We start from the raw sequence: 17,197 nt of genomic DNA, 5'->3' as shown, positions 1-17,197 counted from the left end.
TTGTAAGGTTGGTCTGGTTTTAACAAATTCCCTTAATTTCTGCTTATCTGGAAATTTCCTAATTTCACCATCATATTTGAGGGACAGTTTTGCTGGGTACATAATTCTTGGTTGAAAATTTTTCTCTTTCAGGGTTTTATGTATACCATCTCATTGTCTTCTCCCCTGCATGGTTTCTGTCGAGAAATCCAAGCTTAGTCTTATTGGTTGCCTCTTGTAGGTAACTTTTTGTTTTTCCTGTGCTGCTCTAATGATTCTTTGTTTAAGTCTTTGGTTTTGGTAAGTTTGATAATGATATGTCTTGGTGTTTTTCTTTTGGGGTCTATCCTGTTTGGTGTTTGTCAGACTTCCTGAATGGGTATATTCTCATATTTCATCATATAAGGGAAGTTCCCTTCCAACAAATTTTGGACAATTTTCTCAGTGGTTTTGTTTTTCTCTTCCTGTTCTGGAATTCCAATGACATGTAATTTATTCCTTTTGATGGTATCCCACATGAACCTTAGGCTTTCTTCATTTTGTTTTGATCTTTTTTTCTGATTGATCCCTTTCCAAAGAAGTATTCAGGTATTTGTCTTCAATCTCATTCATTCTGTCTTCCATTGTATCAATTCTACTCCTTTGCCCTTTCAATGTTTTACCCATTTCTGACAATTTAGTATTAATCTTCTGGACTTCTATCTGTAGATTTTGTATCATTTCTAATTTTTCATTTGTTTTGTCATTTTGGTCTTGTATTTTCTTCTGAAATTCTTCTAGGGTTTTTCTGTGTTTTCCTTGATCTGTCTCTCAATCACCTGAAGATACCTAAATAAAATTTGAGTTCCTTATCAGGGAGTTCCAGTACATTCCTTCCTCAGGGATGTGTTTTGGGTCTATATCCTGGTCCCTTGTTTTTCCTGTTTTATCTTGCTTTTTTGTGTGGACTGTGATGCTCTGTTGTCTCTGAGCCATTATGAGGTTTTTGTGTTTTTATTTATTTGGTTATTTTATGTTGGAGTGATTTGCCCATGATTTTCGTTTTCTTGTTTTGTTTGTATGTTATCTACACAAGCAGGGTACTATGCTGTGCTCCTCTATTCACTAGTTGACAGCACTTAAACACTCACCAACTGTATCCTTTCCTGTTATCAGCCTCTTGTATGTCTCTGCCGACCTTGGTAAACAGAGTCTATTATTAGGTTCCTGGAATCTGAATGAGATTGCTGTCACTTTAGAATCCAAAATGGTTGCCACTTGTAAACATTCAAAATGGCTGTGCCCTCCGTCACCTTAAATATCCAAAATGGCCACCACTTGTAAACATTCAAAATGGCTGCGCCCTCGGTCACTGTAAATATCCAAAAAGGGCTGCCATGTGTAAACAGTCAAAATGGCTGTACCCTCTAGACAGTGGAAAGTCAACAGCTCAGGTTGTCTCCCACCTTGCTGTTTCCCTTCCTACTCATAGGCCACCGGTGCAGTCGTCTCTGCAGCCCTGGTGACCAGGGCTGATCTTTAGGTCAATTCTCAGGTCCCAACACCACTTGGAAATATTTAGGCTGTTGGTCCTGTCAGAGTAGCTGACAGTCTGTAGCTCTGACTATCTCTGTACTCACTGTTTTCATTCAGGTTTTTCCACTAGTTGGTGCCGAATCCACTTCTGTATAGCTCCTTTCAAGGCTCAGGGTTCCAGGATTATCTTCTGTTTCTCTGTCAATTGGTTTTTCTTTCCTTTGTTGAAGAGGGTCTGTGTTGTTCTCTGCCTATTCCTTCATCTTACCGGAAGTCTCTAAAACAGTGATTGATTCTTAAGTATAAGGGTACATCACAATTATTTCTCTACAGGTTTTGCTGCCCAAGTAGACAGATCTGTGATTACTGCAGGCAGAACTCACTGTTACAGCCCTGTTACTAATGGAGCAGGTGTGTTAAGGCAGAAAAAAGGTTATGAACCACTGTTTTTGGTATTTTAATAGAAGTTTTATTGAGATATAATTGCAATATAGTTTATTGCACATATTTGAAATATACAATTTGACCAGTTTCTGTGCATGTAATCATGACCACAGTCAAGACACTTAAACATGTCCATTAACCCCCAAATTTCCTCATGCCCCATTGTTATCTGCCTCTATCATGTCTTGTGCCTCCCTTTTCCCAATCCAAGGTGGTCACTGATTTGCTTTCTGATTTTGTAGATTAGTTTGCATTCTCTCAAAATTTATATAAATGGAATTGTATGATATATACTCTGTCTATACTCTTTGTCTGACTTCTTTCACTCAGCAAAATTATTTTAAGACTCATTTATGTTTTTGACTGTAACAGCAGTATGTTCCTTTTTATTGCTGAACATCATTTATTGCATGAATATGCCACAATTTGTTTATCCTTTCATGTGTTGATGGACATATGAATTATTTCTTGACTGTTAAAAGTAAAGATGTTATAAACATTAATTTGTAAGTTTTTGTGTACATACATTCTTATTTTTTCTGGGATAAATATAATGGAATGGTTAGATTTTATGATTAACTGTATGTGTAATTTTCTAAGCAACTGCCAAACTGTTTTCCGTAGTGGTTGTACCATTTGCATTTTCACTAAGAATTTATGAGAGATTCCATTGCTATCTTTGCCAGTACTTGGTATGGTCATTCCTTTAAATTTAATTTAAATAGGTATGTAGTGGTATTTATTGTAGTTTTAATATGCATTTTCCTAAAGACTGATGACTCTGAAAATCTTTCCATAAGCTTAGTCACCAATGGTATATCTTTGGTCAAGTGTCTGTTCAAATCTTTTGCCCATTTTTTAAATTGGCTTGTTTGTTTACTTATTTTTGAGTTTTGAGAGTTCCTCAGATAATCTGGGTATCAATCCTTTATCAGATATGTGATCTGCAAATATTTTCTCCCTGTCTGTGAGTTTCTTTTTATTATCTTAACAGTCTCAAAAAGTAGAAGGTTTTAATTTTGATGAACTCCAATTTACTGGCCTTTTTTTTCAGGTTATATTTTTGGTATCATATCTGAAAAGTCTTTGCCTAAAGCTTTGTCGCAAAGATTTACTTTAACATCTTTTTCAATGTTTAATTGCAATTTACAGTACTACTACTAAGTTTTATTTTTGTTGTGCTGTTTCCAGATAGCATTTGGAACTTGTAGACCTGTGACATTTCTAGGTTCTATTAAAAAATTTAATAGTCATTTCTGCTCATTCAATACATTAATTTATCAAGTATTACTTTGTTCTATTATCTCCCCCTCCTCTTTTTTCCATTAAGTACCAGCTCATCAAAAAAAGAGGGAAAATACACTGTTTGATATTCACAGATCTCCAGCAAGAAGAAGCCATATCAGGTAAATTTTGCTTGTTTTTGAAAGATAATAATGTTTAACATAGTGCTTTATAATTAGAATATATTTATTAATGGTATTAATGCTAATGCTAATGAGGGAATAATAGCATCTTTCTTGCATTAATAGTTAGTACCTGTAAGGATATATATATATATATAAAACTCTCACTTTTCACCCCAGCTTAGTGGAAAGATCACATTCCACTTTTCACTTCTCTGCCACTTCTGTTCTGACACCAGCTATACTTGTAGCACTTCTTCTGATCTTAACCTGTAGAAGGTAGGTCAGATCTCACAAGAAAAAGGGCACAGTTCTCCGCACTGCCAAGTCTGCCTAACATCGCAGACACCAGCCACAAGCCTGGAATTCCTCAGAATAACCTTACTTCTGACTTGTTGGGTTCAGAGTTTTGCTACTACCCCTTCAGGATGCCAGCTACAAGCTTGGGGCCACTAGGCTTCCTTACTTCTTACTTGATAATTTAGAGGTTTTTTCCTACCTCCTCAGAATATCAGGTCAAGTTCCCAGCCCCCCTCACTTCTTCTGGCTGCCACTACTCCCAGTATTTTCTTTCATTAATAGTCTAATTTACTAGAACAACTCACAGAACTCATGGAGAGCACTATACATATGATTCCAGTTTTATCACAGCAAAAAGGATACAAATGAAGAGACATACAGGGCAGTGATTGAGAGAGTTCCCAACACAGGACTTCTGGTTCTCAAAAAGGGATGTGTTACCCTCCCACTTGGATTGATGTCTTTCAGCAATCAGGTAGCCCATGGAGCTTTAGTGTCCACAGGGTTTTTTTTTTTTTTAATTTTATCGTGATTTGGGTGAAAGTTTACAGAGCAAATTCATTTTCCATACAGCAATTCACTTGTACTTTGTCTCATGACATTGAGTACAATTTCCCACAGTGCAACAGCCCTCTACCCACTTCCTCGCCATAGCCACCTCTTCGCTGTGTCCTTCCCTCCATGCACTCCTGCCCCTCGAGCAGTCTCCTTGTGCATACACAGCCCTTCTATTCTCCCAAGATTGATCTCTCCAAGGAGTGTATCTACCTAATCTAAATGTTCAGTGCATATGCCTGTTTTTTGTTTAGCTGAAAGCCACAGGAGTAAATTCACTTCCAGACCTGAAGGGCAGCTAGGGGCCATAGGCTCAGTGGTTCCACCAGGCTCTATCAGAGCAGCAAACCTGGTGCTCCCCTCCCCCTGCCTTTTTTTTTTTTTAAATGATTTTGAGTTTTGTTCCACATTGTTCTCCCACTCTTATCCAAGACCTCCTATAGAGATCCCTCTTGGTGTCTGGGGCTATTATTGATATTTTTTGCCATGTCATCATGAGACAGTCATTATGAGATGCTGTCATGAGGTGGGTCCTTCTGGTCTGGCTAGCTCCAAGCAAGAGTCACCTCATTAGCATAATTTTTTTAGATTAGGTGTGGTCTGACCTCTCATCAGACACACTTAGGTTACTATAGAAATTCCAAGGTTTTAGAGATTATCTCTCAGGAACCAAGGACAAAGACCAAATTATATGGGGTAAAGTTAATGTAAACCCCACATTATCCTACATGTGACTGTTAATATTCCTATTTCACAGTTTGTCTGGAGTATTTATTAATTAGTAATTATGTCCCTAAAACTCTACAACTTGCCAGTCTCTTAGTAGAATGGAATGTAGCCAGCCCATAATATTAGAACATTTCCATGACCTCAAACAGAAACCTATCTCTTTAGCTATCAATATCTCCACCCCACAACCCCCTAAAAAGTCAAATCTGACTTATACAGACCCTCATTGGGTTTCTAAGGGTATAAATCTTTATGGAAGCATACTGCCCCATTTTTCTTCCATGGAGTGGCAGGTGGGTTTGAACCAGTGACCTTTTAGTTAGCAACCAAATGCCTTAACGACTACATCACCAGAGCTCCTTACTCCACAGCCTACGAAATCACTAATTTGTTTTCTGTCTCTATAGATTTGCCTATTCTGAACATGTCATATAAATGAAATCATATAGTATGTGGTCTTTTGTCACTGACCTTTTTCACTTAGCATAATGTTTTAAGTTCATCCATGTGTTAGAGAGTATCAATACTTCGTTCCATTTTATGGCTGAATAATATTTAATTGTATGGATATATGCCATATTTTGTTTATCTATGCATTAGTTGATGGACATTTGGGTTGTTTCCAACTTTTGACTAGTATGAATAATGCTGCTATGACCATTTATGTGTAAGTTTTGGTGTGGGCATATGTTTTAATTTCTCTTAGATACAGTGGTTAACTCTATGTTTAACTCTTTGGGGAACTGCCAGGCTGTTTTCCAAAGTGGTGGCATCATTTTGTTATCAAGGTCCTAGGACCCTGAGCAGGGGTCCTTGCTTTCTACTGACAAAGAATTGAACAGGAGAGGCAAAATGTCCACATGAACCAAAGTTTATTAAAGTGAAACGAGAGGGGTAAGGCTCATGAGGGAGAGATGAGAGGGATTTCCACCTCCCTACACTAGTCTCACACCAGACAAAAGATTTCCTCGGAGTTTTAAAGGATTTTAGGCAGGAATAAGGTGGTATCTTTTAACGTTGAATTTTATTGCGAATGCTCTGTACCTGGGGAGATACTTGAAGGACAACTCAGGAGGTTTATCAGCATTTTACTTTACAATGGTTACATTTGTGGGACTTTTGAAATGTAATTTATTTAGTTCAAGGGCCTGGTTTATTAATCCCCAGTAATTCTCTGTCACCAGCAGCAAGAATACTGATCAGAGGCTGCTTAATTCAGCCAACCGATTCCCTACCTGTCTCAATTTTACATTTTCACCAGTAGTGTGTATGAGTACTCCAATTTCACCATATCCTTGTCAACACTTGTTATTATCTTTTTGATTCTCTCCGTCCTAAACTAAAACCAAACCCAGCCCACTGCCATGGAGTTGATTCTGACTCATAGCGACCCCCGTTGGGCTTCTGAGGCAGTAAATCTTTATGGAAGTAGATTGCCCAGTCTTCCTTCCACAGAGTGGCTGTTTAAAAGTGCGGTTTGAATTGCCAACCTTCTGGTTAGCAGTCAAATAAATGTCTTAGGCACTGTGCCACCTGAACTCCTACCATCCATCCTAGTGAGTGTGAAAGTGGTATCTTATGCTTTTGATATGCATTCTCTGATGACTAATGATACCTAACATTTTCTTATGTGCTTTTTTTCCATTTATATATCTCTCTTAGAGAAATCTATGTGTAGATCCTTAGCCCATTTAAAAATTGTCATTTTATTACTGAGTTGCAAGAGTTCTTTATATATCTTAGATACAAGTCCTTTATCAGGTATATGATTTTTAAATTGTTTCTCCTGTTCTCTGGGTTATGTTTTCACTTTCTTAATAGTGTCCTTTGAAGCATAGTGTTTTTGTTTTTGTGAGGTCTAGTTCATTTATTTTTCTTTTGTTGCCTGTGCTTTTGGTGTCATATGTCATGTAATCAGTTCCAGCTCTGTGATTGTGAAGATACAATGTTATGCTTTCTTACAAGAATTTTATTGTTTGAGCCTTTTTATTTAAATCCTTAAAATCCATTTTAATTCATTTTTGGACATGGTGTGAGATAAGAGTCTGAGTTTGTTTTTTGCATATGGATATCCAGGTGTCCCAACACCATTTGTTTAAAAAGGCTTTCTGCATTGAATGGTCTCGGCACTTGTCAAAAATCAGTTGAACGGGTTTATTTCTCTATTTCACTGATGTATATGTCTGTCTTTTTGCCAGTGCCACATTGTTTTCATTCCCATTGCTTTGTAGGATCTTTTAAAATCGGGAAATTTGAGTTCTCTTAATTCTCATTTTTTTCAAAATTGTCTTGCCTACTCTGGGCCTCATATAATTCCATATGAAGTTTAGAATTGGCTTGTCAATTTTTACAAAGAAGTTAGCTGGAATTATGATAGTGATTGCCTTGTATATGTAGATCATTTTGATGCTGTTATAAATGGAATTGTTTTCTTAATTTTCTTTTGGATTTTTCATTGCTAATACAACTGATTTCTGTATTTTGATCTTGAATCTTGTAACTGTTACTGATATTGTTCAGTAGTTCTAATAGTTTTTAAGTGAATTCCTTAGGATTTGTTATATGGAAGATTGTGTCATCTTGAATAGACATAGATTTACTTTCTCCTTTCCAATTTCTGTTGTTTGGCTGGAAGCCATGGGAGTGCAGTCTAGTATACTATCCATATGTGGTTTATAGTGTTTTTCATATCTTCTGTTTTCTTACTGATCTTATGCCTACTTGTTCTTTGTATTATTGAGAGTGGGATATTGAAGTCTCCAATTATTATTGTTGAGTTGTCTATTTCTCCCTTCATTTCTGTCAAATTTTATTTTAATGTATTTTGGTACTCTGTTATGAGGTGCATATATGCCTATAATTGTTATATCTTCTTCATGGAGTCACCTTTTTACCATTATTAAATGTCTCTTTATTTCTAGAAATAGTTTTCCTTTTATTTGATATTTTCTCTGATACTAGTATAGCCATTATAGCTTTCTTAGGGTAGCTGTTTACATGATACATTTTTCCCCTTGTTTTACTTTCAGTTTATTTGTGTCTTTGAATCTGAGTTGTCACCTGCAGAGATCACTTATAGTTGTTGTTGTTTTTTTTCCCCCAAATAGATAATCTGATAATCTTTGCCTTTTGATTGAGATTGTTTAATCCACTCAACTTTTACTATTATTGATATAGTTGGATTTATACCTGCCTCTTTACTTTTTGTTTTTATGTCTACTATGTTTTTTTGTTCCTCTACTTGCTCCTTTATCTTTCTTTTGCATTGAGTGAGTGCCAAGGAGGCAAGGAGGCTACATCTTCTGACCTCCTCTAACCCCACAAGAGGAAGACAGAATCACCATCAGTAGCCCAAGGCCTATTCCTGCGAGGCCAGACATGCTGCCTCCCTCCAGCCCTTTCACCAACCCTGACACCAGCCGTTCCTCCTGCATCACCCACCACCTCTGCTGGGTTCGATAATTCACTGCAGTGGCCACAAAGACCTTACAGATTATGGGGTTTATTAGGAAAGCAACAAGTAATGACTGGAATCTTAAAAGCTTGTAAGCAGCCATCTAGATGCAGTGATGGATCTGTCTTTATCCAGACAAAGAAGAATGAAGAAAACCAAAGACACATGGAAACAATTAGTCCAAGCAACTGGTACAGCATGCGATCCTCAAGTATTCGACTATGAGACCAGAAGACCTAGATGGTGCCCAGATATCACTGTCAACCACTTGGAGGGGAATCTATGTAGGAGATCCTGGACAGAGTGGGAGAACAATGTGGAACAAAACTCAAAAATCATAAAAAAAAAAAAGGACCAAGTTTGCTGGTCTGATAGAGCCTGATGCAACCCCTGAGACTATGGCCCTAGCTTCCATTCAGGTCTGGAATTGAACCCACTCCTGTGGCTTCCAGCCAAACAAAAGACAGGCATTTGAGCTGAACATTTGCATTAGGTAGCTACACTTTTTGGAGAGATCAATCATGGGAGAATAGAAGGACTGTGTATACACAGGGAGACAACTCAGGGGGCAGGAGTGCATGGGAGGTAGGACACAGGTAAGAGGTAACTATGGAGTGGAAGTGGGAGGGGAGCTGTTGCATTGTGGGAAATTGCAGTCAATGTCATGAGACAAAGTGCATGTGAACTGCTGTATGGAAAATGATTTGCTCTGTAAACTTTCACCCAAATCACAATAAAAATAAAAAAGAATTATGTGATGAAAGTGCAAGTATGGTTGGGAAGATAGTGTGTGAAAGAGTAACATGTGAAAACTCACAAATGAATTGAAGGATAAATGATAAGGAAATTATAATTTACAAATGGAGACTAAAGTAGAAGAAACACAAGCATGAATAAACACAACAGATAATGCCTTAAGACAGATAAATAGATGGTGAAAATATAAAAAATCAGAATGAATTGAAGAAAGATAAGAAAGATTTGAAAGAAAATGAAAAATATAGAAAATAGGCAAAGAAGACCTAACATTTTATGTAATAAAAATCACCCCCAAAAAAACAGCAATGGGAAAGAAAAAACACAGTTAATTAAAGCTAAAAATCAATAAAATTTTCCTCAATTAGAGATGATATAAAACTATACCTTAAACAAGGACATTGCACACCTGAGAGAATTGATCTAGACTGGAATGGCCAAGACATATTCTAGTAAAATTGTTACACTTAAATAAATAAAACTTTGAATGTTTAGGCAGAAATAGCAAGTTGAAGGACAGAAAATGAGATTGCCATCGAGCTTTTCATCAATCATTTTGACAGAAGATAATGAAATGATATATTTAAGATGCTCAAGGAACAGAAATATTAGCCAAGAATTATATATCCAGCCATTCTGACCTTCAGGTATAAAGATAGTAGGCAAACTATTAGCAAGATGCAATATATCATGGTATTGTTCCCATGAACGCCTCCTAAGAAATCTATTAGAGAATGAGTGTCAAACAATCAAAGTGACAGGAGGGGCATTGACGTTAGATCTGGTAACATAACTTTGCATAGCTTCTCTCACTTCATTCTTCCCCACCACAGACACACATGCATTTTTTTTCACCCAAAAGGAATATAGCAGGAATAGCAAGTCGTTCAAGAAATGCCTCTGTCCCAGGTCAACAAAGGTAGGGAAAAAGATAAAGATAGTACCTGAGTGATGGCAGTGACTCAAAAACAAATTTCTAGCATTTAGTTATGCATAACTTGGATCTCAAATGACCTGCTTAGAATATTTAACATTTTGTAAAAATGGTGTATGTTGGGAGTGTCTGACCTTCTCTAACTTCACAAGGGGAAAGGAAAATCAAGATCAGTAGCCCAAGGCTGATTCCAATTCTGACACCAACCATCCCTTCCACAAAACTCTCTACTCCTCTGCTAGGTTTGATAATTCTTTGCAGTGGCCACAAACAAGTCATAGACCATACTCACATTCATGGGGTTTTTAGGGAATTAACAGGTTGCAATTCAGGATCAGGAAAAACTCAGGACACAGTTCTTTGGCCAGCACAGCCTATTCTTAGCCATGTCCACAGGCAGCCCTCACCTTGGCTCTTGACCTCTCAGTCCTTGGTCCCTCCAGCCCTTTTGGCCTCTTGATTTGGATGGCCTCTGCCCTTCTCAGGCGAGTGTTACAAAGTTCCTTAGCTCTGCCAAAAAGTGTCTGGAGGTATCCCACTCTGCCAGTAAGCCTTAGGCTGTTTCCTTGTTCCATGGGCCAGGAAACCCACTGTGCTGTCTCACACTCATCTTCTGGTACTGTTGCTTCTGTTGTTACCATTTCTCTGCCACTGCTTCTCGCAGTGTTGCAGCTCATGTGTTTAGGAGGTTCCCAGTACAGGGACCCTGAGTCCAAAGGACATGCTCTGTTCCTGTCTCTTCTTGGTAGCGGTCAGGTTTTCCCTTTCTGCTGCTTGTATGGCTCATTTTAAGCCTATCAGGATGGCAAAACTGACCAGTCGCTTGGTTAGGGTTCCATACTCCTTATTTGCATGGTCCCATCTTCACAAGGGTGCCATGCATCTTATTTATATTATGAGCAAGCTGTCCAACCTCTTGGTGGGTCACAAGCACTTCATTTTCATAATTCTACCCAGTCATTTGGTGGGATTACAGACTATGGCTAGAAAGGCTGTATTAAGTAATTCACTGTACCATATATCTGTTCCCAACCAAGGCCAGGTGGGAAAGCACATATTTCATGGTTCATATTACCACCTAATAGGTCTGGCCTAGAGGTATCTGCATGTTTATTGGTGATGTTGACATGTACTTAGTCAATATGTAGTCATTTTCCAAACCACTGGAACTTTCATGGGCGGCACTATCTGTGACTTTCTAGTCAATACTTTTGTGAGTATATGGCTCTGCCATAGAGAAATAGAGTTTAAAATAATATACTCAAGAATCAAGCTTTGTAAATTCTTAGCCCAGCTCTTATTGCTTAGCAGTCATATGAGCATGGGTAAGCTATGTGTCTTCTTTGTGCTTCAGCTTTGTTCCATGTGAAATAAAGGATGAAAATTAGAACCTGCCTCATGGGATAGTGTCGAAGTATAAATCTGAAAAGGATATGAAACACTCAGCACAGTGTCTGGAACATATGAATACTCAAGAAATATTAACTTACTAAGTATACACACACACATACACACGGAAAGTAAGTAAGTAATTAAGGACATTTTCCTGATGGAGAGAAAGAAGTAGGGGAGAGGATAACTTACTAAGTATACACACACACATACACACGGAAAGTAAGTAAGTAAGTAAGGACATTTTCCTGATGGAGAGAAAGAAGTAGGGGAAAGGATAAATGTCAAAATTGCAAAGAATGAATAGATAATTGTTGCAGCAAGCTTTCTGCAGACTTGGAAGGGATTAAAAACTGATGCACAAATTACATTATTATTAGGAGAAGGAGCAGTAGGTGGGTTAGGATTAAAGGAGAGTTTGGTGAAAATTTGTGTTTGTTGTTGAGAGTAGAGGTAATTGAAGTAGAGTAGAGATGTACAGGTTGTAGAATATCCTTAAGGGTTATTTTGAGTTGGAAGCAAATTAATTTAGAATGATTGCAGCTTGTATGATTGTGTTGATTTTCCACCTGAGTCATCATCATCTTGCATTTAGGAGTGAATGAAGAAGTCTGTTATTTGGTTGATATGTATTAAGAGTTTTAAGATTATAAAAGAAGAAAAGGAGAGTATAGTCAGTCATGTGGGATGATTAAAATGAGCAGTGTAATAGTTGCGGCTCATTAGTACAGAAAATTTAGCCAACAGGGGAGCTGATAGATTATGAGTAAGTGGGTGCCCAGGGACAGTAGGCCTTAATGAGTCGAGGTGAAAGAATTGGTATATTAGGAGATCATGATCAAAGAGTATGTCATTAAAACTTAAGATTGCAGAGATGGTATGGTTATTGTGCTTGTAAGATCCAGGGCAAAGTCAGGGCAGAGTATTTTCTTGGTTGGGTAGAACTGAATTGGTTAAAGAACTGTGGAAGTGGTATGTGAAGTCCAGATAGGGATGGAGAAGAAAGGATTAAGAGGGTATTTTTGGGGAAATATGGACAGGACTCACTGGCAGTTGATATGTGATGGGAAAAGGGCGAATTTTGAATGACTGAGGTTTTTGGTAGATTACTACTTGGTAGACCTGTTAACTAAATATACCAGTTGAAAGTTGTTGAAGAATTTGGGCAGTTTGGACATATTGAGCGGTAAAATTTGTTGGTGCTTTTATGACAGTATTTTCAAGCTGTCTTAGAGATCTTATGAGTTAATTAATAATTCATTTGTTAATTAATATTTCTCTGGTGGGGATTACTTCATTGGAAGGCCTGATACTTTGTGTAATCATTCCATAATAGTTCTGATTATAAACTATTTCTGATTAAACTATTGTATTTTTTCCCCTAAAAATATAAGTAGTTCAAACAGGGTAAGTGGAAAGTGAAAGTCCTTGTCCACCTGTAAAGCAGTATGTTTTGTTTTTTTTCTGGTTCTTTAAATGTCTGGACTATTTAATTATTTGGGAAAAGGATAATAAAAAAAGAAAACCACAAGGTTTCTTTTCTAATAAGACTAAAGCTATTTATAAAATAATGACAGATACTCCTTAAAATTAGATGTAAATTACATTGTTTGTTTGATTGACTTCCTCTAACATGCTATCTAAAAAATTATGTCCCTTTTTTCTTTCTCTTTTCTTTCTGTATAACTTGTCACTTTTATATATCATTAGATGTTAGTTACATGAGGGCATGAATATTTGTCTACTTTACTCCTGTGAATCATAGAACAATGTGTGGCAATGGTAGACACTGAAGAGTTACTTGCTGGATGTATGAGTGAATTTATTTTATACTGAAATAATTAATAGAAGATACGAAGCTTACAGTGTGTTTTAAAAAGCCAGTTGCTACTGTAATGGTTTAAAGGATTTTGCTCTATTTGAATAGGCGAAAGAAGCATGCCATTCATAGTAGTGACACAACTTCTTCTGATGAAGAACGCTTTGAAAGAAGGAAATCTAAGAGCATGGCAAGAGCAAGAAATAGGTTAGTAAAATTAAAAAAAATTATTTTCAAGGCAGAAAAAGGAAGAGCAATATTTTTGAATGAGATTTTTACCTATATTGGCATTTTGCTAACATTGATAGTCAATATTTATATTTTAGACCAGAGTAATGCACTTGGTTTCTACTTAGTAATTCTTACAGTGGAGATCTAAACTTTGGAAGTTTCCTCTGAATTAGCTACTTTGTAAATACTCAGAATGAAATAGTATATGGAGAAGTAGAAGAAAGAATGAAGGGGAAGAAGCCAGTCTATTATGGCAGCATCTGTCTTCTCCTTGCTACCTTTCATTTTTCTTCCCAATCCAAACCCACTTAATGAGGCTGATTTTAGATGCTTGTGATGACTATAGTACTTAGAGTAAGATGTGGTTTATAATGGAATTATCTCAAGAGCCTTTGGATTTTTCTTGGAAGAATTTTTTTTGTTTTTGGTTGACTGAGTGTCTCTAATGGTCTTTTCCTAACCAGGGTAAGTTGTTCTCAGTACTATATCGTTCACTAAACCTAAGAGTTTTTTCTCTGTTTGTCTAGTGAATAATTAAAGCATCAGTTATAATTTTAGCCTTAACTATTCTGATCTCTGCCATGGAAATATATTTTTAAGGTAAGGTAGGTTTCAGAAATGTCACTGAAGATACAGTCATTGTAGAATGAACATTTTAAAAAATAAGGCTGTGTGTGTTGCTTTCTGGTATTTACACAGGGTTAAAAGAAGTGTATTATATTTATTTAGGACAAAGCCAAAAAACCAAACTCAGTGCCATCAAATTCATTCCAACTCATAGCGACCCCTTTTGGGTTTCTGAGATGGCAAATCTTTATGGAAGTAGATTGCCCAATCTTCCTTCCGCAGAGTGGTGGTGGGTTTGAACCTCCACCCTTCTCATTAGCAGTCAGATGCCTTAGGCACTACACCAATAGGAATTTACTTAAGAGATAATAAAATTAAATCAGAGTGTAGGGTTTTAGGTAGCTTGAGATCTTTTTAAAGATAATTATACTAAAGATGAAATTTAATTCTTAAGCTGTGAAATCTGTTTTTTTTTAACAAAAGGGAAAGAAATTTCTTAAATCATAATAACTGAGTAGACATACCTATGTAATATGAGAATAAATTTAAATATTATAATAAAACAGGAAAATTTTAATAGTACATATTATATAGTATATATAGTAAATCTGTTTTTATTTTATAGTTCCGTGATGTGGGATGTGTGTTAAGAGATTTTCCAAAGTTAGCATAGATAGGGTAAGTAGGTAAGTTATCTTATTAATCTAGTGAATAACTTTTTTTTTCAGTCAGTTGAAAAGAATTTAAAATAGTTTTAAAATAGAAAATCCTTTGATATTATTTTCTAGGGTATGAGAAAAAGGATAAGGATGAAAATGCAAAGATGAAAACTTACTTTGATTTAAAAATGAGAAACTTTTAATGCTTTTTACATGGATTTTGTATTTCAGATGTTTGCCTATGAACTTCAGAGCAGAAGACTTAGCTAGTGGCATTCTCAGAGAACGAGTGAAAGTGGGTACTAGTTTGGCTGATGTTGATCCAATGAACATTGATAAATCAGTAAGTTTTGAAAATGATTTTTTAGACGTTGCTTTTTTTAAAAAGATTTTTCTTGTTTCTAAAGCAACACATGATAAAAGTAAAAAATTTAGATGTGACATTATAAATGTTTTGATATCTTGGAACCTAGTACCCTGGTCACATGTGATGCTGTTCTGATTACCTCTGTGCCACTCTGACAAGAATATATACCACAGATTCAAAAGCAAGCAACTCTTCTATGTAACAGCTGATGGCTTGAACAAACAAGAGTTTATTCTCTTACGGTTTGGGAGGCCAGAAGTCCTAGTTGAAAGTGCCAGGCTCTAGGGGCTGTGTGAAAGCCCCTTGACCTTGGGCTTCAGCTCTGCCTCTTGCTCAGACAGCTGCTAGCTACTGAGGCTGATAAACCCAAGGTCGATAAGTGAAAAGGCACAGTCCCAATGTTACCAAACCACATGGCAGGTAATTAATTTAAGTCCATTGAAAGTCCCAAGGTTGGTAGAGCATGACAGGCTGCTGAACAACAACATGGGTATGTGTAGGGTTCAAGTGTGCCATAAGCTAGAGACCATACCCAAAGCTGTTTCTCATATACTGGAAACAGACCACGTACCCAAAGCAGCTACTCAGCTGCTCCAATACATCCCACCATGGAGCTGATTGCCAGTCTCATCATGGGGAATAACTACATTCAGCTGCCCAGCCACTCAACCAGGCCCAGCCAAGTAGACACACAAAGTTAACCACTATGGATGCTTTGTCACTTTTTTTTTTTTTTTTCCATTTCTGTGTTGCTGGACTTTAGAGTAAAAATTTGGCATGCTAGGAAAATTAGGAGCTCTGGTAGCATAGTGGCTAAGGCACTTGACTGCTAACCGGAAGGCTGGCGGTTCAAACCCACTGGCCACTCCTTGGAAGGAAGATGGGGCCATCTACTTCCGTAGTGATACTGCCTTGGAAACCCAAGGAGGGGTCGCTATGAATCGGGTCTGACTCGATGGCACACAACAACAACAACAACAACAAGGAAAATTAGGCTTAGAGGCCAAACAAAGTCAAGGACCTATAAAATACGATAAGCAATGGACTATTATTGAAGCTGCTAAGTTTCATTATCAGATTTGCATTTTAGAAAGATACGGGGTAGTTACTGAATTTGAGGGAAGCAAATCTGGCATTAGCTAGACTTCTTTGGACATGATTGTAATCTATTAAGTAATGGTCATGGTAGAAAATAGGGTAATTGTGGAAAGAAGTAGATGGATTTAAGAGAATACAGAAAGTAGACATGACAGAATTTGATGAATTAATAGCCTTTGGGGAATGAGGGAGAGAAACAAGTGAAGGTATTACCCAGGTTTCTGACTTCAGCAACTGGGTGGATAAGATGACTCCTTTCTTAAAATGGAGTCCCTGGGTGGTGGAGATGGTTTAACATGCTTGTCTGCTAATCCAAAGGTGAGAAGTTTAAGTCCACCCAGAGCCACCTTGGAGGAAGAGGCTGGCTGTCTGCTTCTGAAAAATCATCCATTGAAAACCCTGTGGAACACATTTCTACTCTGACACATGTGGGGTTGCCATGAGTTAGCATTGACTTGGTGGCAACTACTTATTCTTTTAGGGAATATAAGAGGAAGAATAAGTGTTTGAGATGAGAAGCTGACTTAATTAGTTGTAGACATGCTGTAGGTGTATTGGTACATCAAAAGTAGAAGTAACTTATATGTAATTGATTATTTAGGTATGACATTAAGGAGAAATATCTTGGCTAGAAGTTTAGACATGGGTCACTGATATAAAGTTGAGGTCATTGTGGAATATAGTTGCTAGTACCAAGGAAAGTATGTAACATGAAAAGAGAGGGAAGATTTAAAGGACATGGTGCATTGATTCCTTTCTTGTTCCTTTTTTTTAAATTGGGGTAAAATTCACACATAAACATAACACACATACAGTTTACTATTTTAGACTATACAGTTGTGTGGTATTTAGTCTATTCACAATACTTGCAACTACCTGCTCTCTGTTGTTTCAGAACTTACAACCTCATCTTAATAAGAAAGCATTTCTTTTTATTTATTTATTTATTTATATTGTAATTTGGGTGAAGATTTACAGAGCAAATTCACTTT

General features: G+C 37.0%; 1 protein-coding gene across 1 annotated transcript in view; it reads left to right on the top strand.

Moving 5' to 3' along the window:
- Window positions 1-17,197, top strand: part of ATAD2B (ATPase family AAA domain containing 2B) — a 262,920-nt gene that overhangs the window by 52,490 nt on the left and 193,233 nt on the right. The window contains exons 8-10 of the mRNA XM_007939264.2: window positions 3,269-3,344; window positions 13,392-13,490; window positions 14,972-15,083. Of these exons, the coding sequence (XP_007937455.1) occupies window positions 3,269-3,344; window positions 13,392-13,490; window positions 14,972-15,083 (287 nt within the window). The remainder of the gene's footprint in view (window positions 1-3,268; window positions 3,345-13,391; window positions 13,491-14,971; window positions 15,084-17,197) is intronic.

Source organism: Orycteropus afer, unplaced genomic scaffold (genome assembly GCF_000298275.1).
Source record: "Orycteropus afer afer isolate SDZICR_OR568_19922 unplaced genomic scaffold, OryAfe1.0 scaffold00058, whole genome shotgun sequence".
Taxonomy (NCBI): domain Eukaryota; kingdom Metazoa; phylum Chordata; class Mammalia; order Tubulidentata; family Orycteropodidae; genus Orycteropus; species Orycteropus afer.
This window is presented reverse-complemented; position numbering and strand designations above follow the sequence as displayed.